This window comes from Cynara cardunculus, assembly GCF_001531365.2.
Source record: "Cynara cardunculus var. scolymus isolate 2C chromosome LG 6, CcrdV1, whole genome shotgun sequence".
Classification (NCBI taxonomy): Eukaryota; Viridiplantae; Streptophyta; class Magnoliopsida; order Asterales; family Asteraceae; genus Cynara; species Cynara cardunculus.
The window spans coordinates 15,432,555-15,457,031 of record NC_037533.1 but is presented as its reverse complement, the minus strand read 5'-3'; the positions used below and the strand labels follow the sequence as shown (position 1 = coordinate 15,457,031).

Here is a 24,477-nt window from a genome sequence, read left to right as displayed (position 1 = left end):
ACTTACACCAAAAAACGAGAACTTTTAAATAGTTAATTTGATACTAATATTGATTTATTTTTTCAAAATTTTATATTATCTTTAAATTTATATTTAATTTAAAAATAAAAATATTATTATTTTCTTAAAACCACATAAAATTATATTATATCAATAGAGATAAATAATAAAAATTAAATATTAAATTAAAAATTTATCTCGCTACATTACACGAAGACGAACAAGTTATTGTTTATAAATTATAATTTCCCCCTTGTTAATTGCGACTCTTATTTGACCATACGAGGATTAAAAGAAAAATATAGCAGCCATACAACACTGACTCACTCTCACAAGCCCGGAGGCTCACACACACACACACACTACTTGTGTGTGTTTCACATTATTCAGCAAAGTACAGCACCATCTTCTCCTTACAAATACCCCACCCAACTCCACCTCTCTCTACACACACACACACTCTCTCTCTCTAGACTTTGACGAACAAAATCACAAATCATCAGCATCTCATTTCTACTTGCAAATTCGACAATGAGCACCGATCTGAAGTCCAAATTTCTCGAAGTTTACAATACTCTGAAAGCTGAGTTACTTAATGACCCTGCTTTCGAGTTCGATGACGATTCTCGTCAATGGGTCGAGAAGGTAAAATCTGAATCATATTCATCGTTATGGATGTAATTTTTAATGGGGTTTTACCATTTTGTGTGATTGTTCTTCATCGTGTTTTTTTTGGAATATGCGATTGACGGATTTATCTATGCATGTATGCATCGACAAGGAACTTTAATTTGCTTTTATATAGTCGTATGCGTATCACATCGATTTGGAGTAAATTTATTGCGAGAATCTGGTGGTTTGCTGCTAATTGATGATGAAAATTATTAGGTTATTAGATTCCGTGATTTATAGATTGAAGGCCTACTTTATCAATTCGTAACTATTTACAGCTTTTTTAAGTTACTGTCAAAAATAGAAACAGTTCAAAACTGGTTGATTTTACTCTCAAGTTTGCAATTGATTATTGGAGTTATCTCTGAAGATGTGGTAACAACATTAGGATTTTCACAGATAGAGACTGTAAGTTGATATATGTTCTTTTTTTCTTTAGTAAAGGAGTATCATCAGCATTGGTGTTAACTTCTATGATTGACGACCCTTGACAAGATAAAAGGGGTTCTAGTTTATGTTATTCCATTCTCTGCAAATTTTTCTACATTTTTTTTTGAATGAAACTAAATAAACTAAACGGCTGTAATGGCTTTCAGGTTCTGTTTTGGTTACTTGGCCTTGTTTGTTTGAAATCAAGACCAATGACTTTGTTAACAGTAAGGTTATCGTGTATAGTAACGATCAATACCATTATTACAAGACATTCAAAATGTATAATCGTTCTTATAAGTCTTCATGTATGCTTTACGTACATAATTTGCTTTTTCTCTCTGCTATGTTATGTTTCAATTCAATTTTCATATTGATGTGGGTATTGCTAAAAATAACAAAGAGTAGATGATATAGCAGAATTGATTTTTTTCCCAAATAATTTGAGCAAAGTATTATGTGCTAAACAATATACATTTCTATTATATTGGGTGGGAGGCATCAACAATCTTCTAATAGAGAAGGACTATCCAGGAACTACATAGAATAGTTCATATATTTCTCATGTTTACTTTGTAATAACAAAATATAAAATCATCTTCTGAGCAATGATTCATTAATAATATCCAAGTTTGATTGTGTTTGTTTGTTTTTTACTTTGCAGATGCTTGACTACAATGTACCTGGAGGTAAGAATAGTTCCTCTATTTCCTTTCAATTGTTTGATTGCAAATCATTTTTTTGTATATAAAGCAATATTCTACTGTCATGCTTGTAGGAAAGCTGAACCGGGGTCTCTCTGTTATTGATAGCTACAAGTTACTAAAAGGAGGAGAATTGGCCGATGATGAGATTTTTCTTGCATCTGCCCTTGGTTGGTGTATTGAATGGGTAAGAACTATATCCTCGAATATGTTTGCCATTAGTTCATTACGTTGCATGATATACTTAAATCTGTTTATTTTATCTTGTAGCTTCAAGCATATTTTCTTGTGCTCGATGATATCATGGATGAGTCTCATACACGCAGAGGTCAGCCCTGTTGGTTCAGATTACCGAAGGTGTGAATCTACAAACAATAAACTATTCTTTTATATAGTCGTCATTTGATTATGTGCATACCTAGCCTTATTTGATTTTAGGTTGGTATGATAGCTGCAAACGATGGAATCATTCTTCGCAACCATATCCCAAGAATTCTCAAGAAACATTTCCGAGGAAAGCCATATTATGTGGATCTAGTGGACCTATTCAATGAGGTTGGTTTTCTTTCACATGCTCAACATATCAGGGGTTATATATACTTCTTCGATACTTAAAAAGTAATCTTCATCCTGTACTTGAGCAGGTAGAGTTCCAAACAGCTTCAGGACAGATGATTGATTTGATTACTACACTTGTTGGAGAGAAAGATCTCTCAAAGTATTCGTTGTCTATGTAAGTGGCCATCTCAATTTTTTCTTCATAAACCCCATCCAATCTAATTTGTATCTATATTACATTTTCTAAAGTACACCATGTTGTCTTGTGTTGCAGTCACCGCCGAATTGTTCAGTACAAAACTGCTTACTACTCATTTTACCTTCCAGTGAGTACATTCTTCCATTCATATTTTGCACAAGAAAATGATAACACCATAATGCATCTTCTAGTCACCATTGGGAATACTTGTTAAAATAATCGTCTTTTTTTGGGTTTCTCAAATCAATTGATATTCTATCGTGCTAGCATGTGTGTGTTATATGGGTGATGGGTTTTCCTAATAAAAACATAACCTATTTATTCGTTTATTCATTTTAAAATTCCCAAAGTGGTATTTGCACTGCGCTGCATAGTGGGGTACAAGGTTCTAACTTCTAATCTTAGGACCTGTCTGTTAGCACTTGATGAGCTTAATGGGACTTGCAGCTTATTCGGTCAGCGATACATGACTGTTTGGTAGTGACTTAATAATATAGAAAGTGACTTATTCAGGAAGCTTCTAAGGGGAGCTTTATGTTGAAAGCCAAATAGCCCCTCCCGATTGAAAGAGACACTCTTTTCTTCTATGAAACAACCCTCCCAAACAAAAACCTTCTCAATCTATACAGACTATTTTAATCCACACAGACAACTTTATCCATACATGACTTAAAGGAAAACCAACCAAACGGCCCCCTAGTCTCTTCGGATATTAAATGAAGGTTTATTCAAAATGTCTATCTTTTATATGCTAATTAGAGTTGTGCTAACATTAGCCCACTTTATTTTACAACCTTTACTTTTCTTTTGTCTTTCTGAATATGATACATGCTTCACTTCTATAGTCGATAATCAAATTGGCCAATGGGTTATTTTGTATTACTTTATGTTCAAGGTTGCCTGTGCACTCCTTATGTTCGGAGAGGATCTGGACAATCATGTTGCGGTGAAGGACGTATTGGTTGAAATGGGTACCTATTTCCAAGTGCAGGTATGTGATTATCACTTGCAATTATTTATATTCAGTTTGGTATGAGCTATAGGGGCGGACCTACATGGAATGATACGTGCCACGGGGAACTGCTTCATGGTAAAAAGATTACGTTTTTGAAGGGTGCCACCGTAGTGTTTTGTTGGGTGCCACCATATAGTTTTTAAAACTTAAATGTTAGCACAAGACTTTGAGGGCTAAGATGGTAAATGCTCGTCTTTATGCAAAAGGCCCAGGTTCAAGTCCCACAATTGTCAAATTTGTTGTTTTTTAGCTTAAATTTTGGAGTTTTTTTATATACTTCTTGTGTTTTTAAAAATATATGGGTCTCTTCTATGCAAGAACAAGGAACCAACCAACAAATCTATAATAATACTGTGAAAAAAAATTAGATATTTTTTGTAAAATTTGCCACTACTTGAGAAAATTTATGGGTCCGCCTCTAATGACCTAGATGTTTTACAAGAATCTATGGTGACCATTTTAAGGCACCACTTTTCTCCTGCTCTTTGGTAATATGTTGGACATTCGTTCTCATTAACGAGAATTTCAACAACTATTGTTTGTGATTGTCAATTTATAAACATCTGAAATTGTTACAGGACGATTACCTAGACTGTTTTGGTGCTCCTGAGGTGATTGGCAAGGTAAGTCTCTCAATATCTTTCATTATTTATTTAGCTCGTGACTCGCAGTAGAGTTGGAACTTGCAATGTCTGATCTATACCTTGTTGTGACAGATTGGAACAGACATTGAAGACTTTAAGTGCTCCTGGTTGGTTGTGAAAGCATTGGAACTTGCCGATGAGGAACAAAAGAAAGTCCTACATGTAAGCTAGAACCGTTTTTATTTCATTCATGCAGTACTATATGTGTGTGTATGTGTATATATATATATATGTATGCATACATACATGTAATATCATACACCAAACACGTACACACACATACATAGCCACATGCACAAATACACCCATATGCCATACTGGATGCCAATTCTGCTAAAATTTTGCAAAGGGCAGTCCTATGCTATACTCACCATATCCCTACACCCAACAGGAAAGGAAAAAATAAATGCAAAACGACGTCATTTTGGGTACTGCAATTGCACCTAGGCACAATCAGTTTTCGTTTATTTGTTTCGTCTCCATCCATCCTTAATCTTGCCGATGAAGCTATATGTTTGCAGGGTCCTTCCAATCTTTTTGGAGGCCCTTCTTTTGTATCATAACTATTGATGAGTAATAAACTAATGCGACTCACAACTTATTCGATCACCTATATATCACTGTTTGGTAGTGACTTAATGATGTAGAAAGTGCTTATTTATTAAGCTTCTAGGGGGAGCGCTATGTACCCAATTAAAAAACATCGCACATTCCATCTAAGAGAACTCAAAATCTTTCTAATCTATACAGATAGATTAAGCCACAAAAATCTTTATCTATATAGGACTCGATGAAAGACCAACCAAACAGCCCATGAATAAAATATAAAGTCCATACCATATACTATATTAAAAGTCTTAACAAATTAAAACAACAAAAATGTCTTAAAATGACAAAGTAACGTATCAAATTCACTTAAATATAATCATTCTTCTAAAGCTGGAGTCGGAATCGTCAAATCGGCTAAAACAAGTATAATTGGGCACAAAAACTTTTGGAGGCCCTGTTCCATACTGGAACACCGTCAGACACGACAATTTTTATATTTGCTTATCCCTACAACTTGTTTACATCTAGGAGAACTACGGGAAAAAAGATCCGGCTTCTGTTGCCAAAGTGAAGGAACTATACAACGCTCTCAATCTTCAGGTTTGTGGCTTCTTTCTCTTCTCCTTGTGTGTATATTCGATGGTGTTCAAAAAGGCGCGTCATGGCGTCCGTTATGACGCGATATGGCGTAAGATTTTAGTTTTTTAACTTTTGTGTTTTTACAATTTTAACTTTAGATTTTACATTTTTTATAGATTTATTTGATCACATCACTCACAGTTTCACGAATTCATACACGTCATTGACTCACGATTAAAACGAAGTTGTAGAATTACACTTCTAAATCTTATTTTGAATATTTATTTGAAGACCATTTTTATAATAATAATAATCTACATGATTTTTATTCTTATGATATAAATGTAAATTTTTTAATATAATTATCCGATTGAATAATATATAATACATATTATATATATATATATATATATATATATAGGGATCCATTCAAGGAAGAACTGAGTAGTTTGTGGTAACCGTGAGATCCAATCTCAACCACAAATCAATAGATAAATTAGAAAATTTATAATTTTGGTAATTTTGAATTAAAATTTTAATGGAAGGACATTTTAGGTATTTTCTCTCCTCTCTTCTCTCTCCGTCCTCCGGCCTCCGGCCTCCAGGGATACCACTGTGATACCTACAAATATTGACTCTGTTAAACAAAAGACACAGTATGATACCAAAGCATATATAAGATGCATTTTGATACCACTGTGTTACATCTCCGATCGACCACAAACGACCTCAATGTGATACCCAAGCACATATATGATACATTGTGATACCATTGTGGTATCACCGGAGGACGGGGGACGGAGAGAGAAGAGAGGAGAGAGGAGAGTTTTAAAATACCTAAAATGTCCTTGCATTAAAATTTTAATTCAAAATTACTAAAATTATGAATTTTCTAATTTATCTATTGATTTGTGGTTGAGATTGGACCTCACGGTTACCACAAATTAATTAGTTCTCATTTGATTAGGCCCCTATATATATATATATATATATATATATAATTCTATATATAACATACAAATTTGACTCGATCTTTAAGAAGAAGTTTCTCTTAGTTGATATTGTTGGATAAACGTAGGGTGTATTCGAAGAGTATGAGAACACGAGTTACACAAAGCTGATCACTTCGATTGAAGCTCACCCGAGCAAAGCAGTACAAGCGGTGTTGAAATCTTTCTTAGGAAAGATATATAAGAGGCAAAAGTAGGTTGTTGTTTCTGATTTCGACTGAGAAAAGTCTCGAGATAAGAGGAGAGATGATGTCCGTACTTTTTTTCTTCTTCTTTCCATTGTATTCTTGCAAGTATTGTTCGGTTTCCTAGTATCGACTTGGTTTGCTAATATGCTTGTGTGTCTTTAGTATGTGTAATAGGGGCATCCTTTTCGTTTGTAATAACCGTTTTGGAGTTCTTGATTTCGGTTGTGCAAACTTCATGTACCCATCGATCGATTTCTGTTTCTAGCCATTTGTTGTTTGTGATGGCATTAATTAATGATAGAAATGTTGCATCTCACCATAACGTGCATTCAATGATGGAGTTCACTTCTTATGCTTCTGATCTTAACCATCGTTTTTACCATAACCCAACCATTGTGGTGATTCGGAGAAATTAATGAAAGAAATGAAGAGAAAACTGAAATTTTGAAGTTCGGTGTTTGCTAAAAGTAAACAACTTCAAGTTTACAAAAATTATTAATGACCTTGATTAACAAGTATAGGGAAAATCATTGGAAATTGAACCACCATCTTTTCATAGAGTTTTCTTGCTCCATATTTGTATGAAAATACAATAGATGAATAGTCATTCGACGAAAAATCATACCTTGATAATCATTCATTTGAGTATGTATATGTGCATACAAGTAATTTGTATATAATTTATTCAGTATGCATAAGTGCATAGCATATACACGTGCATAAAAGTCAGAATCAACTTCAATTACTTGTATGTACATGTGCATAACGTCCAGATGAATAGTTATCAGAGTGTTCCTTAGTTTTTCATTATTTTAGGGTTTTATCCTAAACCTACCTCTCCCCGAGGGAAAGGGGGGGGGGGGGGGGTTAGAGAAAAATCTCAAAAAATTAAAATGGATGAATACCCTAATAACCATTCATCTGTACGATATGCAAATATGAATACAAGTAATTGAAGATGTTCCTTGCACGTATGTATACTAGAAAAATTACTTACGAATTAATTATATGCATATTGTAAAGATGAATAGTTATTAGGTGTTTCTCGGTTTATTATTTTTTTGCCTGACCCTATAGATATATTCATATAAAATACATAGGTCGGCAGATAGTAAGATATACTCGGATTAAGATGAATGTGAGTCGAGAAAGAAGCCAAGCAAGTTGGTACATAAATACAATGTGCACGAAGGGTACAAGAAAACGATCTCCTGTTTCCGTAAATCCCTAGTTATGGATTTACGGAATAAGAACCACAATGAAATGTTCATTAAATAAGGGACAAAATTAATCATTATTATAACTAGAAGGACTAAACTTGTGCATATAAAATAATTGAGGGGTATTATTGACAGAAAAATGAAAAAAAGGGTTCCTTGGTTGATTACGGATATGCACCCTATCGCCATCACTGTCCATGTTATTTCTCAACATCATTATAGGCGAGGTAGTTTTTCTGTTTCCCTTTAATACTCGGATAATTTACACTATTTCTTCCTCTTTCTGATTTCAATTTGATTGATTTTTTGGTGGAAATCGTGTTCTCTGTTCGATATTCGTCCCTAAATCCACAGAGCTTCCAACTGTATCTCCATTAGAGCACACATCTGACAGTTTTTTTTGGCAAGGTTAGTTTATATCATGCAATCCCTATCCTTTTCTTTTGTCCAAGGTTGAATCGTGTGGCCGTTGCGAGATCCATGACGTTTATTGTTAGATGATTGTTCGTTTCTGGTTTTGGATTGTGAATTATGATTTAATCATTGAATCGAATCATGTGTTTTGGGGTTATGGAGGATCTTGGTTCATGTGAATTGTTGACATTTAAAGATCTAATATACGTATCTACTTGAATTGCTTTGTTTTGAGTTTTTTGTTGCAAGTATATATCGAGATCTGATGATAAGTTTTAGAAGGTATCGGATTCATTCTTTGATGATTGCATGTTAGATTGTTGAATTCTTGTAGTTACTTAAATCATGGTATGAGCCTGCTATTGTTTTGAAAGAATTGTTTCTGTTGATGTCAACATTTGGACCAGAATTCATGTGTTTAGCCTGAAACAGACCCAGGTTTCAATTTAAATTGGTGTGTGAATGTTCATCTACTTGGATTGGTTTATTTTGAGTCTTTTGTTTCAAGTATCTATCGAGATCCGAGAGTATATTCTAGAAGGTACTGGATTCATTTTTTGTGATGATTTGCATGCTTAGTTGGTTAATCTTTTGAGTTACTGTAATTATGGTTTGATCAATTGAGCCTGCTTTGCGTTGAAAGAAATTGTTTCTACTGATTTCAACATTTGGACCAGAATTCATGTTTTTCGCTCGGAAGCAACCAAGGTTTCAACTGAAATTGGTGTGTAAATGATTCATATCTTTTCGTGACCGTTCATTGTGTATGTTGTGACAAGAGCAGATGTGTACAAATCACATATGCATCAACGAACCCATGATACTAGAGTAGGAAACATGTGACTTGTGGGTCTTATCTTCTTCGGGAGTTGGACAAAGAGAAGCTGACAAATGAAATTGAGGTGCTAAGGGAGCCATGAACTGACTTAATATTGTGCATGTTGAAATGTTAAAGAACCTTCTTGAGATAACTCTTTTGGCGCAAATACAAGATACCAGTTCTTCAATTCTTGCAAATTTCCATCCCAAGTATCTTCTTTGCACTTCCCTGATTATTCATCTCGAAGTTGGAATGTACATAATCGAGAATACTTTTGGTTGTATGGACCGAACTTTGACATCTTACTCTTTTTTGCTTGCCAAACACACAATACTCGCAAAAAAAAGTTCGCTAATGCCTTGGCCACGTAGAAGGTCTCTTCTACTCAACTCGGCCATACCAAACTTTGCTCAGGATTGAATTGCCCAATCTCATGTGCCATAGTCTTGTAACATCTGAAGCAGACATCTACTTTGAAGCTACATCTGGTTTCCTCATGATGGTAGATCTTGCAAAACATACAAATTTGCAGTCTTTTTATGCCCTTTCGCCACAAGAGAACCCTTGCAGAGCTTGATGGCTCCATTCTTTGGATAACCCAACATATGGGTCACACCGTTGAATATCTTTAATCCGAACTATAGCATTACCTTATATTTTGCATGATGTACATAGAAGAGTCATATGAACGACTCCCTGCCTAGTCCTCTATCAGTTCCTATCAGAGATGCATGTGCAGATTATTTCAATGAATCATGATCAGTTGTCAGAATCTCCTTGTGCAGAATCCTTTCCATTGTTGTTGCCTTTGATTTCTTTGGTTTAGGGTGCTGGAACTAGCAGCCACTGTTTAGAAATTTTAGAGAGAAGTCAAAAGAGTGAGCGATCCTTGTCATGAAACTCTGGATGGGTCTGCAAAATGAATGTCTATTTCAGATCCCCACTCATTTCCTCCTCTGGTAGCCATCTTTCCATCCATGTCAAAACCAAAGGCTTCATAATTGTTTCTCTGAAGCTGTCCACAGCATGTTGGACTTTCCTGTTGCCATTAGAACCTCCAATGCTTTGAAAATTTGATCAAAGTTGACATCCATCATCTTTCGAAAGATGTCTATCAACCTTTGCAGCTGAGATTGAAATTCATTTTACTTGGTGAAGCTTTACTTGTTGGCTGCCTTTGTCATGGATTGAATTGGCTTGAACATCAATTTTAAGGAACTCAGCTGTAGCCAATGCCTTAAACCAGAATACTCATGATAAAATGAGTTTAGAGAGATAAGAAAGACAAATTAGAGAGGAAAAGAGGAGATAGCATAGAGAGAAAGCATATCTCATTGAACACCTACCTCCTTAGATCCTTTACCTATTCATAACAACATCAACTGATTCCAACAACTCCCTGCTAGCAGGGACAGACCCAAAAAAAAATTCAAACGGTGGCACCATATAATTAATACAGTATAATATACATCTAAAAATAATTACAAAAAATATGGTTTTTATAGTACCTATAGGGCTGTAAACGAACCGAATGTTCAGCGAACCGTTCGTGAACCGTTCGGCGGGAAGTTCGTTTATTTAATAAATGAACGAACATGAACTATTTTTTTATTCGTTTAGTTAAAGGAACGAACATGAACAAGAGTCTCATTCGTTCATTTACCGTTCGTTTACGTTCGTTTATATTCGTTCGTTTATGTTCGTTTATATATTAAGTTTAATATATTATCTTTTATTTATTTACTTTGAATTCAAATAATATTTATTTATGTTCGTTTAGCCTGTTCGTTTACGTTCGTTTAGCATGTTTACGAACGGACATAAACGAACACGAACACACCTTATTTCTAAACGACCGAACACGAACACAAGTTAAACGAAMGAACATGAACAAGCCTCTGTTCGTGTTCGTTCGGTTCGTTTACAGCCCTAAGTACCGATAAACAACTTCTAAACTTGTACCCGACGCGTGTTCTTCTTTTGAAAACGGTCAATATATATCCAAAAATAATTACAAAAAGTATGGTTTTGGTTGGGCTTTGTTTTGTTTGGGTTTTAGTTGCACCATTTGGGTTTCAGGGAAATATGGTAGTACCTTCTAAAACGATATGGTAGCACCGTTAACAAACATAAATTTTTTACCCTTCGGCGGCGAAATAGTACAGTGGCACGTGCCACCCATGCCACCACATCAGGTCCTCCCATGCCTGCTAGAATCTGTTATGACAAACCTTGACTTTTGTCTCATGCTTTATTTAGGATTCACCCCCTTCTTTCCCACTAATGCCCCTCTCCCACAGGTGCCATACATAAACCGGTAAATGAAGAGTCAGCAATGCCAACTATAAATAGCTTCAACATTCCTCCTAACATTTGACCACCTTCGCACATTGAGGGACGCATAATGGCAGTACTCGACACAAACTGAACGAATACAACCTTTGCTTCCAGTGTAAAAGCGCAAGGTGGCTTGGATAGATTTATTTTAAATTAAATAACTTTCTCTTGAGTGGGTATTATTTTAGAAGACTCAAACCCAATACCTCCGGACCACTTACCCATGATAGTATGGTACCATGCCAGACCACCAACCCATGTAATGCTGAGGCTGGTACACATAGGGATTAGGGCCCAACAATTTTATATGGTTTCAACAATGAAGAAATTTGGACATGAAGGCCTTTATTGTTAATTAGTGTCATGTTACGAAATCATGTCAGTAGATAGACTCATAGAAGTGCAACACCCATATGTTCTGTGGCCATCACTCATGTGATTAGAGAAGATTAGTACGCTTTACATGGTAAATCTTGTGATAATTATCTCCAAAATAACTTCGTAAAAACTAAAATGTTCTCAAACTCATATTCATGAAAATAATTGAACCAAACCAATGTATTTTTGCTGAACAACAATTGAACAGACAACAACATAGAAGCAAATGAAAAATTCAGTGTTGGTCATGGTTCTTGAAAGATCTCTTTGTCCAAGTACTTGGCAATATTTTCATATTTCCTTTTTGTACTCTCGAAAGCTATTGTAGTGAGGTTTCCTGATGAATCGCTGCTTTGCTTCTAACAGATATAGTTTGATTGCTCCTCTCATCAAGTGATTGCATTTTTAAAATTTTAGCAGCAATAGGAAATGGTCAAAAGGTTATTTCTATCCTTCAGTTTTTGTTACCCTTTTTTCATGCTTTACATGTAGTTAGTATGCTTTGACTTCGGTTTTGTACTTTCTCTTCAGGAGCAAGTATGGATTATTTTGATGTACAACAAGTACCATGTCTCAGTGCTTAGAGGGGATCAAGCATTTGTGTGCTTCCCTGCTACACTGCTGTGATCTTGAATTGTACAAACAATCAAGAGGCCTTGAAGATCCTGAAATTCTAGCTAGAGAGACAGTGTGTAAGCAACTAGTCTAAGTTATGACATTTGAATTTTGATTTTTTTGGTTTAGAATATATGTAACCACTGATTACATGAAGCTTTAAACTAGTCTTTTCTTTTACTAGTAAATTATGGCAGTGTCAATTAAATCCTAAAGCCACAATAGGATGTACTTAGCCTATATTGGCCTATGAAGATTGTGTATGTGATCATGACTAATTGACCATTTTTCCTTTTTTGGAATTTATGATTAGGTAAATCTGCTTAATGTATTATATATTTTCCATGTATCAACTATTTGTCATGCATGTGGTCGACGTTCTTTCCCATGCTTATTTTTGGGTTTCCCTATATAATAAAAGGGTACTTGCCATGCTCGAGGTTTAGGAAGTGACGGAGAGACTAATATGCTCGAACATTATATATGCGCTCTCTTTTTAGAAACAGATGCCTTATGTAGGATTTCTAGGCAAGTTGCTTTAACAGTTTGTTGTGGTGGCATGTGAGCCTCTATTGGTAGTTTCTGAAGAGATGATTGTTTTTCCAGTTGATCTTTTGGGGGGTAAAGTTCAATGAATGGTTTATTATGCAAGTTGTAGCCATGAAAGTTTGCCTTTGTTTAGAGCAAGCTGATGAACAATTCTTTCGTAGTTCTTCTGGCTTACCTTCATGCAGTCGGACGCTCATGTTTATCTTGGACATTATGCAGCAATGTCATTTTGGAAACAGAATATGTTAAGCTTTATCTTTGTTTCACCGTGATAAAAGAAGCTGCCTCATACTGAAAAAAGTTATCTTTTGCTTAATTTGCAGTTAGTGTAAGTGAAATTGAAGCACTCTACGAGTTATTTAAGAAGATTAGCAGTGCAGTTATTGATGATGGGCTAATTAATAAGGTCCGTACTGAAGCTGTTGTGACGTCATGTTAAGTCATGAGCACTCACACGGCAGCATCCATCGAACTTTCTATGTTTTTCCTTTCTTTTATTCTTCATGCCAGGGCAACATCAGCTCAATCTAACTTGGATGTTCATTCTAAACATATTGCAGGAAGAATTCCAGTTGGCGTTGTTTAAGACAAATAAAAAGGAAAGCTTGTTTGCTGATCGGGTATGTGATCTCTAATAACCAAGTAATTTCAGGTGTCCAAACACATTAAACAGTATGGTGATAAAGAAAAGAAAAGATAGATGGTAGGATCGAAATTTGCAAGACATCTTACACTTTCTAATGCAATCCCTATACATGTGCTGCAGGCTTGTTTCTCTCTCTTGGTTCATTTAGAGATTATCTAATTGATCACTTAATTTCCATTATCTCATACTATACATTACAAATAGAAAAGATATAGCAGCATGAATAGGTTTTCCCTTCTTGATAGACTTGTAAGAAGAAAATGTAATATGGCATGGTATTGAGAAGCATTGCTTGAACTTTTTATTATAATACATGTTATGAAACCCTCTTCCTATTGCTTGGACTCCAGGTGTTTGACTTGTTTGACACAAAGCATAATGGAATCCTGGGCTTTGAGGAGTTTGCTCGTGCACTCTCAGTATTTCATCCAAATGCCCCTATTGATGATAAGATTGAATGTAAGTTGACATATATTCTCTCTCGCTCTCTCTCTCTCTCTCTCTCTCTCTCTGTGTATATATAAATGTGGTGCACCTGATGTCTTTGTTAGGGGTTCTTCTGTTCTCATCTATGAACAACTGGTGTATTAGCATTAAAGCACTCAAATCACATAAAAACAGCAGCAATTTTCAATTTGGATTCCCGAATTGCAACATTATCCTTTTTTTGGCAAACATTTTGAGCGAAGTTAGAAAGTTGCCCCCAACACATCATGACAGGAGTCTTTATGTTATGATTTCAGTTCACAAGATTTACTTTAAATTGAAAAACAAAAGTTAGTTTCAGACACTTGCATTAATATGCATGTAAAATGATTGTTGCAAATTTCATGGAACTGATGGAGTATATATACTTTTGTTATACGATCCAGAATCTCTTATTCTTTTCGTTCTCTATTTGCAGTTTCCTTCCAGCTTTATGATCTCAAGCAGCAAGGTTTCATAGAAAGGCAAGAGGTAAATTATTTTCGTTTGTGCATGCAACAGAAACCTGTTTCAATTGGCTTTTTGTGTGTTGAAGCAAGATTTGTTATGTTCCTAAAGTTATCCAAAATATGTTCATCATATTCACATCTCTTCTTCCATCACTTGTGAAGTATGCAATTACCGCAGCTAGAAGTAGATCTTTTGATGGTTTTGTATAAGAATCTACAAATGTCTACATATTAACTTGTCAGAGATAAGTAGGACTGTATTTGAGCCAAGCAGAGCTGAACTTTGGTGATGGAGCTAGAAAATGATGTTGAGCCAAGCTTTGAAAATTACCAACCAAGTCTCCTATTTGAAATGACTTGAGAACAAACTAAAGTTGAATATGTCAAATTTTTAGTCATTTTCTTCCCACACACATGTATATGTACATATATAAAACACATGTACATGTATGTTTGTCTGTGTGCATCTATACTGTATTATTAAGCATTTGACAAAAACTCTTAAAAACCATTTTTTATGCATGAAGTACTGTATATTGATGCATATTACTTAAAATTCAAGATTACAAGTAAATTATGCATAAGTACARCTTATTAAAGYTCCATGTTTKAATTCGTGTAACTAAMTGCGGATAAACATAATCAAATAGAGGATRAACATCTCATTTTAAAATATAAAAAATCTAAAATAAAATTAGGATAATTATCAAGTTCTAACAAAATAATTAATTATTATCTTTATAAGAAAATTATATTATTAAACCAAATACAAATTACTTCGTTATTTAACCTAAATTAAATTATAATAAAAAAACTAAATTAAAAAATTACACAAAAAATATGAATTTTAAATAGTTAATTTGATACTAATATCAACATATTTTTGTCAAATTTTTATGATATCTTCATATTTATATTTTATTCAAAAATAAAAACATCATCGCTTTTTCAAAATCACATAAGACCATAGTATAACATCGACTGAGATAAAGAATAAAATGAAATATTAAAATCAAGATGTATCTCGCTGCATTGCACGAGTACCCTTCTAGTACACACAAATACATGTATGTATATGCATATCATGTCATACATATACCAACGCATAACCAAATACACACATATAGATACATGATATATAAAAGAATGAACAACAACATGCATGATATCTGAAACATATTAATCAACAGGCGCTGTTACAGCCAGGACAAATAGAGCCAGATATGGATTAGAGCTGACTCAAGAGCCTACTGAGCCAAGCTTGGGGTGATCAACTTCAAGCTCGGGTTCTAATTCGAGTTGAATTAAGTATTAGTTTGACCATGATATTGCTTTAGTTTAACTCAACTTTGCTCTAGTTCAACTCAAGTTAAACTCAAACTTTAGCTGAACCTATGAAAAAAAGGTCAAGCCAGGTCCGTTTAAGTTACAGCCGCACTCACTAAAAACTGTGATAATGATGGTCTTTCAACACACCCAGATGAAAAGAAACCTTTCCTTTATCGGGATTTTTAGTGCACATCCTGAATCCATTTCTAGCTTACAAGCTCTATTTATTGTTCCCGTCCCTAAAGAAAGGGTCCGTTTTATGATTGTCTTTATATGGAAAAAATAATCATGTTTCTATATTTAGCATTCAGATAAATTTTATCATCCTAGAATGCCCCTCTTTTCAACAGATAGAGTCATTTTATTCCTTGTGCTCAATCATGTGTCCAGAAAACTCTGTAAATTCTTTTTAGCTTTTAGAAGTCGACAATTTGTATGGAGGGAGGGAGCATCATCTAAGTTTATACCGAGTAGGAAGACTTTTTTCTGTTGATATTGAGTTATTTTGTCAATTTCACCCTTATAATTATCCTCATATCTGAGTAATAATCAACACATCGATCATTCTGTGAACTTCTCAACGTGTAGGTAAAGCAAATGGTGGTAGCTACCCTTGCTGAGTCTGGCATGAATCTTTCAGATGATGTCATAGAGAGCATCATTGACAAGGTACATCAGCTGATCCTACTTATTGGTTCCAAGGCCAAACATATGCATGTTCCCTGCTACGGTTTCATTTCAACCGTATGGGGCTTAGGGTAATTTGTTCCTGAATTTCAAAATTTTGGTAATAATTTATACTACCTCTTCTCACATACACGATAACTGAAAATATTATTGGAAATCTACACTCTTAAAAGGTAGACGAATTATCGTAGACCCTTTGTTCTGAAGTCTTAGGGCCCATTTGTTAGCAAGCTTAATGAGCTTAATGGGATTCACAGCTTATTCGATCAGGTATACATGACTGTTTGGTTGTGGCTTAAACATATAGAAAGTGGCTTATTAAAGCTTCTAGGGGAGAGCTTTATGCAGAAAGCCAAAAAAAATTTCAAACCCGTCCCTCCCAATTAAAAAGCAAGCTCCTTCCATCTATGAAAAAACTCTCCCAAACAAAAACCTTCCCAATCTATACAAACAGATTAATCCATACAGACAGCTTTATCCATATAGGATGTGATGGAAAACCAACAGCCCCTTACTCTAGCTATTACAGATTGATAAAAGCGAGGGTTTGTATTTTGTACTAGGGACCTAAACAGTGGTGAGTGGTTGTGCTTAACCAAGTTCAACTACTATTAAGTTGGGCCAATTTGAACCCAACCTAACCCGGTGAACCCCATACCCCACTTATTGTTATACGCTTTTTCTGCTAGATAAGTGTATCACAATTCCAACTACTAGTCTGGTTTTTTCTTTTAACCCAAGTAGCATAAAAGGTCCAGTAACGGGTAGTAGTGACTTGATGGGTTGTATAAGTATGCTGCTGCAGTGTGGCTATTATGTCACAACCCGACCAAACTAACTGCACGGGTTGGGTTGATTCGGGTTATGCTTTAAATATTTCTTAACGGGTTGAGATTTTTCAAACCACACTAGTTTGGTTGAGTTGTTCAAACGCCTTCAAACTGGCTGCCAACCCATATGCAGCCCTACACACCAGTGACCACAATAAAGGAAGATTTTTAACATGAACAATAAAACTAGTGATAAGATAAAGTCCCATGTTTGGAGGTGCTTCAGAAAATTTTCCGTTCTCCCACAATGTTTGTTACAAAGAAATAACAAGTTGTTACGTTGTTTAGACCTTTGAGGAAGCTGATACAAAACATGATGGGAAGATTGACAAGGAAGAATGGAGGAGTCTTGTACTGCGACATCCATCGCTCTTGAAGAATATGACACTTCAGTATCTCAAGTAAGTTTCATTTAATATTAAAAGGTTATAGTTTATTATTTGGTTGTATATGTTTATTGCTTCAAATAGAAAGGCTAAATATCTTGAGAAGGTAAGAAATGAAGTTTTATATGGGAATTGTTGAAAAAAATCCTTTTGGAGATGCATATGTGAACCCATATAAATAATCCGTGTTCACGTATGCATCTTCATAGTGATTTTTGAGTAAACTACCATTTTCATCCGTGTGGTTTGTTGATAGTTTTGATTTTCATCCCTGTAGTTCAGAAATCGCAATTTTCATCCCTATGGTTTGCAATTTCTTGCTATTTGCGTTCCTGGACTAGTTCCTACCTTTTAAGTACAAGGGACCAAAACAGTAAAGAATTGTAAACCATATGGACCAAAACAGCAATTTTTAAATCACAGGGATGAAAATTATAACTTTTAACAAACAACGTGGATGCAAATTGTAATTACTCTAGATTTTTTCCCATTTTCCCAATGATTACATGAGAACTTTCACTTAACCTTTCCTTACAATATTTAGTATTCTTATTTGAACCTCACACTTATTTCAAAAAAAACATTTTAGATTTCCAGTCATTTGAGTTTAGTCCTTATCTGGTCAAAAAGGCATTTGGCAGACTATAATTTCTAAGGGGTTGTTTGGTTGGTTTTTCATCAAGTTCTTTATGGATAAAGCTATTTGTGCGGATTAATCTGTATGTATAGATTGAGAAGGTTTTTCTTTGTGAGAGTTTTTTCATAGATAAAATGAGCATGTAGGTTTGAAAAAAACTTTGTTTTTTGCATAAGACTCCCTTCTAAGAGCGACACTTATCAAATAATCATGTATAGCTAACCGAATAAGTTGTGAGTTCCATTAAGCTGCTAACAAACGGACGCTAAGATCGATCTGAATTTTGACAAACAGGGACATCACGACTACGTTTCCAAGCTTCGTTTTCCATTCGAGAGTAGAGGATACCTGAAGAAAAGGAATGTGGGGTGGAAGTTGAAGATTTGTGTTTTGTGTTATTTTGTTGTGGTGTGGAGCAGGATGTACCTAAATTGTTGAATGGTTTTGTTTCCTATTGTCTGTCTGTCTGTCTCTTTCATTTGGTTTTTGAATGATTTGATTATTGTTATTTTTTATTATTAATTATTAATTATTATTACGACTCCAACCATCGAATCTCTGTTTATAGACACATTTATTAGACCATAAATTATTGAATAAGCAAGAAATTTGTTGCATTTCCTACTTTTTGGTTTCAAATGTCTTTATCCCTTCCAAAGGATATCTTAGCTTAGTTAAATTTGTAAATTATGGATTTTGTTCTTTGAGGTAGTGTTTGGTACGCAGACTGGATGAGACAGGACGGGAACGGTACGGAACAGGACAGGACATGACTAATTGTCTGTCCTATGTTTGGTACGACTAGGACAAGACAGGACATGACAAAACTATTAAAATGACCATATTACCCTTAAATGTTGTTCAATGTTATTTTATATCATATAATGATTGTAAAATGACAACAAATCAATCAAAATATTGTCATTTTAACTTTAGTCCCATGTTGTTCCACCTTTTTTGGTGGAACAAGAAATATCAAGATTTGTCTCACTAAAATTAAAAACAATCTCACCTTGTCCCATGTTTTTTTTGTCCATGGCATACCAAACATGTGACTATTTTTTTTGTCTCGTCCTGTCTTATATACTCTGCATGCCAAACAGGTATGTGATTTGTTACATATTTGATCTTTTATCTTCATTTATTACGTAATAAACCTCTCACACCAACGACCATCTTTTATGTGTGTTATGTTAGGGACAAAACTCTTCTCCTTTCTAGTTAAATGTTTTAGTAAAACTGTTTTGTATTTTATTATTCTTTTCTTTCAAAACCTCAAAAAAGAATCGTTCCTAACATCTAATTATAATTATTATGATATAGTAGCAAAAAAAATGAATTGTATATTCAATAACGAATGTTGTATTAATTAGAGTCTATTAAAATATTTAAGAGTATATAAATATAGTAAGATAATAAAATAAATATATAAGAGAGGATATAGAGCGGGTAACGGGAATTGAATCCGCATCCTTAGCTTGGAAGGCTAGGGGTACGTCGATTCGTCATTTTTAACATCTCTAATTCAAAACCGAACATGAAACTTTGGTTTCATTTGACTCCTTTATGGAAAATGGATAACTTGTTAGATTTCAGATGTGAACAAACTTACAAAAAAAAATTATACCCATAACACCTATGGCAGCTTTCCCTCATAAATTCATATTCAATTGATGATTTTAAGGGATCAGAACAAAACAATCAATAAGACGAGAATGTTCATGGCTGCAAGTATCAAACAACTTTTAGGGTCGTTTATCAAACACTTACCTTGTAAACAATTACCGATAAAATTTAATATTATCACTTACTTACCAGATAAAACTTTAGTCCACCAAAACGACATTATATACAACAATTTATCCAGTAAAGCTTACCATGATAAGAGTCATCGTCCTCAGTTCCTCACTTACCGGATAAGATTTTTAAGATAACGTGACTTGATAAACACTTACCCAGATAAACGTACGTTTGGTAAGCAGCCCCTTTGCCAATCTTCAACAATCACTTGCCAAATAAAACCAATTGATACATGGAAAGGATAAGTTATATCCGACATCTGTTCAAAAGAGATGTTTCTACAGCTTTTATTAAGTGTATAAAAAGCCGAAAATGCAAAAATTTCCACATGATCCTCCATCCAGAACATTCCATGGATATCAACTTTAGCACAAATGTGGAGTGTCATATACCAAGATTGTACGACACGTGAACTGATGATGCCAAAAACAACTTAAATACCGATGATATTAAAATATGCAAAAACATCCATAGAATTGTCTTCATCAAAATATTAATAATAATTAAAAACTAACCAAAACAAAATGAATCATCCATCTCCTTAATCAACTTCCTCCATCTTGCTCCCTTCAGCATCAATATCAGCCTCTTCAAGAGCTGGAATGTCAGCATCACCCTCGCCACCAGCATCTTCATCGATACTCAGTCCCAGCTTCAACATCCTATGGATCCTGTTCCCGAATGTGTTGGGTTCATCAAGGCTGAATCCAGATGTCAACAATGAAGTCTCGAACAGCAACAGAACCAAGTCTTTCACTGACTTATCGTTCTTATCAGCATCTGCTCTCTTTCTTAACTCCTCCATGATCGGGTTCTCGGGGTTGATCTCCATGGTCTTCTTGCTGGACATGTATCCAGCCATGCTCGAGTCCCTCAAAGCTTGAGCTTTCATGATCCTTTCCATGTTGGCGGTCCACCCGTATTCACCTGTAACCAAACAGCAAGGAGAGTCCACCACACGGTCGGAAACAACCACTTTCTCAACTTTGTCACCAAGGACGTCCTTGATCACCTTGCAAAGGCCCTCAAATTTCTCCTTCAGAGATTCTTGCTTCTTCTTTTCGTCCTCGGTTTCTTCAAGTTTCAAGCCTTCTTTGGTGGCAGAAACAAGCTTCTTTCCCTCAAATTCCTTCAACTGTCCAACAGCATACTCATCAATGGCGTCAACCATGTACAAAACCTCGTATCCCTTCTTCTTCAACTTCTCAAGGAATGGAGAGTTCTCTACAGCCTTCTTGCTTTCACCGGTGATGTAATAGATGTCGTTCTGCCCATCCTTCATCCTTGTCACGTAATCTTTCAAGCTAGTCATCTCATCACCGCTCTTGGTGGAGTGGTATCGTAGCAATTCAGCAAGTTTGGTTTTGTTTGTGGAATCCTCGTGGATGCCAAGCTTTAGGTTCTTGGAGAAAGCCTCGTAGAATTTTGTGTAGTCTTCCTTGTTCTCTGCAATCTCCTGGAAGAGCTCAATGCATTTCTTCACCAAATTCTTGCGAATAACTTTCAGGATCTTGTTCTGTTGCAGCATTTCTCTCGATATGTTTAGAGGAAGATCCTCAGAATCCACAATACCCTTGACAAATGAAAGGTATTCGGGAATGATTTCCTCACAGTTGTCCATGATGAAGACACGACGGACATAGAGTTTGATGTTGTTGGGCTTCTTCTTTGTGTCAAAGAGATCAAAAGGTGCCCTCTTGGGTACAAAGAGAACAGCCTTAAATTCCAGCTGCCCTTCAACTGAGAAATGCTTCACATTCAAGTGCTCCTCCCAATCGTTGGTAAGACTTTTGTAGAAAGCTGCATACTCTTCTTTAGTGATCTCCTCTGGCTTCCTCATCCAGATGGGTTTTTGTTTGTTCATTAGCGACCACTCATGTGACACTTCCTTGATCTTCTTCTTTTTCTTCTCTTCTTTCTCCTTCTCTTCATCAACCTCCTCAACTTTGCCTTCTTCCTCTTTCTTCTCTTCCTCATCCTCGTCATCAGAAATCTCCTTCTCAGTTGTCTTCTCAACCCAAAGAGAGATTGGGTAACTAATGAACTCAGAGTGCTTCTTGATTAGATCCTTGAGTCTGCGCTCCTCAAGATACTCAAGCTGGTCTTCCTTTAGAAAGAGGGTAATCTTTGTCCCTCTACCAAGTGGCTCACCACTGTCTCGGGTAATAGTAAATGAACCACCAGCTTGAGACTCCCACACATACTGCTCATCATCATTGTGCTTTGTTGTGACAATAACCTTCTCAGCAACCAAGTAGGCAGAATAGAAACCCACACCAAATTGTCCAATCATGCTAACATCAGCACCAGCAGCAAGAGCTTCCATGAATTCCTTGGTACCAGATCTAGCAATGGTACCCAGATTATTAACCAAATCTGAAAAAATAACAGAAGATTAGCATACAGGTCAGTACATCTAATAAATACCAATGACAATCATAAACCCAAAACCATCTTTATGATTTACGCACCAGCTTTTGTCATCCCAATACCACTGTCAATAATGGTCAATGTGTTGTTGGTCTTGTCAGGAATAATGTGGATGAAGAGCTCTGGTTGAGAGTCCAACTTGCTCTTATCAGTCAAGCTCTCAAAACGAATTTTATCCAAGGCCTACACAACACATTACAAGTTCATATAAGAAAGATCGCTAACGTAATTTACAGTAGCAAGCCATAAATAAACCAACATTGCAGAATAAAGGTATTTCAATGTATAAAAACGACAAGTAAAGAACAGTAATGCCAACCTAATAGAAAATTCGTTACAGCACTTGAACCAATTACCATTTTAGGCAGATAATATAAACACCGTATCTTAAGATCCTTTGGAACAAACTACAAAATCAATACCATTTATTAACCTTGTGGTGTTCGGTGTTCGTCATAGATTATTAAGTTTTAAATTAACAGGATTTACTAACATTGAGGTGTACATCATAGATTGTCCTGTGGACCAAACTACAAATAAATATCCATCTCGTAATCAACTTCGTACCTCTGTCATTCAAATTATATGCATTTTTAACCGCGCGTGATGCGTCATAGATTGCAGAATAAAACGCAAGGTACTCAAAGCATTGTGAGTCGAGTATCAGCAAATACAAATATCATAAGATCAAATTTTTCATCAACAGACGCTAAGAAGTAGATAGTCAGTTCTACACTTGGGAACACAAATCATAAAATCTGATGAAGTAATGACGTAGAAACAAATGGCTGAAGAAAGAAGAAGAACAGAATAAAATCAAATGTAAGATGATTATGGAACAGTAGACAAACAATAGCAACAAATTAAATATACATTCACATTGATGCACGCTCTGCTCTCCCATTTCCACGGAAAACAAATAAATCAATAACATGCAAAGGTTTTGCATAAACAACCTCATATAAACGATTGATCAAAGGGAAAAATGTACAAAGAGATACAGAGAGAGAGAGAGAGAGAGGCTCACATCGGAGGCGTTGCTAACAAGCTCACGGAGAAAAATTTCTTTGTTGCTGTAGAAAGTGTTGATGATGAGACTCAACAACTGGTTGATCTCGGCTTGGAAAGCAAACGTCTCTGCATCCGCCATTGTTGTTTCTTCGACGACGATCAGATCTTCCACAACGACGATCAGGTAATCGTAGATGAAATGACGAAGTCTAGGGTTTAGAGAAAAGCGCAAGTGTGGGGCGTTGGTTATTGGTTGCGAATTTATATAGTCAGGTCGCTAGGGTTTCTAGATCCTTCTATTAGTTTTAACTTTTGAATAATTTACAAATCCCACCCTGCTTTTTTACTCAATCTGTCAGTTTATACCTCAGTTCTTCTAAAAATTGCTTTAAGGTTCTAAACTTTTGATCAATAGTATTGTAAGGGGACATTTGTTAAAATTTTAGAGCATCTTCAACAACTATGCTATAATTCTTCTAAAGTAAAATATTAAAATTAAAATCTATAAATATATATATATATATACAATACTAGAAGCGTACTCGCGTAATGCAGCGAGATACATCATGATTTTAATATTTCATTTTATTCTTAAATTCTATATAAATTTCTTTTGTAAGTAGAAGTTATTTCAAACTGTTCAGTTCCTATTTGGAAGGCTGCAATTTCTTAACTGCCGCAGTTTCGTTCCGCAGAATATATGACTCATGCTCCTTTAGGTTTAATAAATTGTATGAACTTAGATCAATCAAATCTATTTCTAATCTCAGTCGATGTTATAATATGACTTTATGTGATTTTGAGAAAACAATGATGTTTTTATTTTTGAATAAAATATATGTTTGAAGATATCATAAAAAATTGACAAAAATATATCGATATTAGTATCAAATTAACTATTTGAAA

General features: G+C 35.1%; 3 protein-coding genes across 3 annotated transcripts; 2 read left to right on the top strand and 1 right to left on the bottom strand.

Moving 5' to 3' along the window:
• Window positions 1-344: 344 nt before the first annotated feature.
• LOC112514634 (farnesyl pyrophosphate synthase 2) lies at window positions 345-6,864 on the top strand. Its single transcript, XM_025121213.1, has 12 exons — window positions 345-645; window positions 1,766-1,790; window positions 1,880-1,992; window positions 2,076-2,162; window positions 2,244-2,360; window positions 2,450-2,538; window positions 2,638-2,689; window positions 3,458-3,553; window positions 4,156-4,200; window positions 4,294-4,383; window positions 5,299-5,370; window positions 6,428-6,864. Exons 1-12 carry the CDS (start codon window positions 532-534, stop codon window positions 6,554-6,556), a joined length of 1,029 nt encoding a protein of 342 aa, XP_024976981.1. The 5' UTR covers window positions 345-531; the 3' UTR covers window positions 6,557-6,864.
• Window positions 6,865-8,011: 1,147 nt separating this feature from the next.
• LOC112514907 (calcineurin B-like protein 2) lies at window positions 8,012-18,900 on the top strand. The gene is made up of 10 exons (XM_025121545.1): window positions 8,012-8,175; window positions 12,083-12,156; window positions 12,248-12,408; window positions 13,204-13,286; window positions 13,441-13,500; window positions 13,877-13,985; window positions 14,431-14,483; window positions 16,379-16,459; window positions 17,596-17,708; window positions 18,625-18,900. The coding sequence occupies exons 3-10, from the start codon at window positions 12,285-12,287 to the stop codon at window positions 18,680-18,682; spliced, it is 681 nt and encodes a 226-aa protein (XP_024977313.1). The 5' UTR covers window positions 8,012-8,175; window positions 12,083-12,156; window positions 12,248-12,284; the 3' UTR covers window positions 18,683-18,900.
• Window positions 18,901-20,444: 1,544 nt separating this feature from the next.
• LOC112514933 (heat shock cognate protein 80) lies at window positions 20,445-23,844 on the bottom strand. The gene is made up of 3 exons (XM_025121576.1): window positions 23,588-23,844; window positions 22,602-22,743; window positions 20,445-22,506 (listed from the first exon to the last, which is right to left on the bottom strand). The coding sequence occupies exons 1-3, from the start codon at window positions 23,708-23,710 to the stop codon at window positions 20,672-20,674; spliced, it is 2,100 nt and encodes a 699-aa protein (XP_024977344.1). The 5' UTR covers window positions 23,711-23,844; the 3' UTR covers window positions 20,445-20,671.
• Window positions 23,845-24,477: the final 633 nt, after the last annotated feature.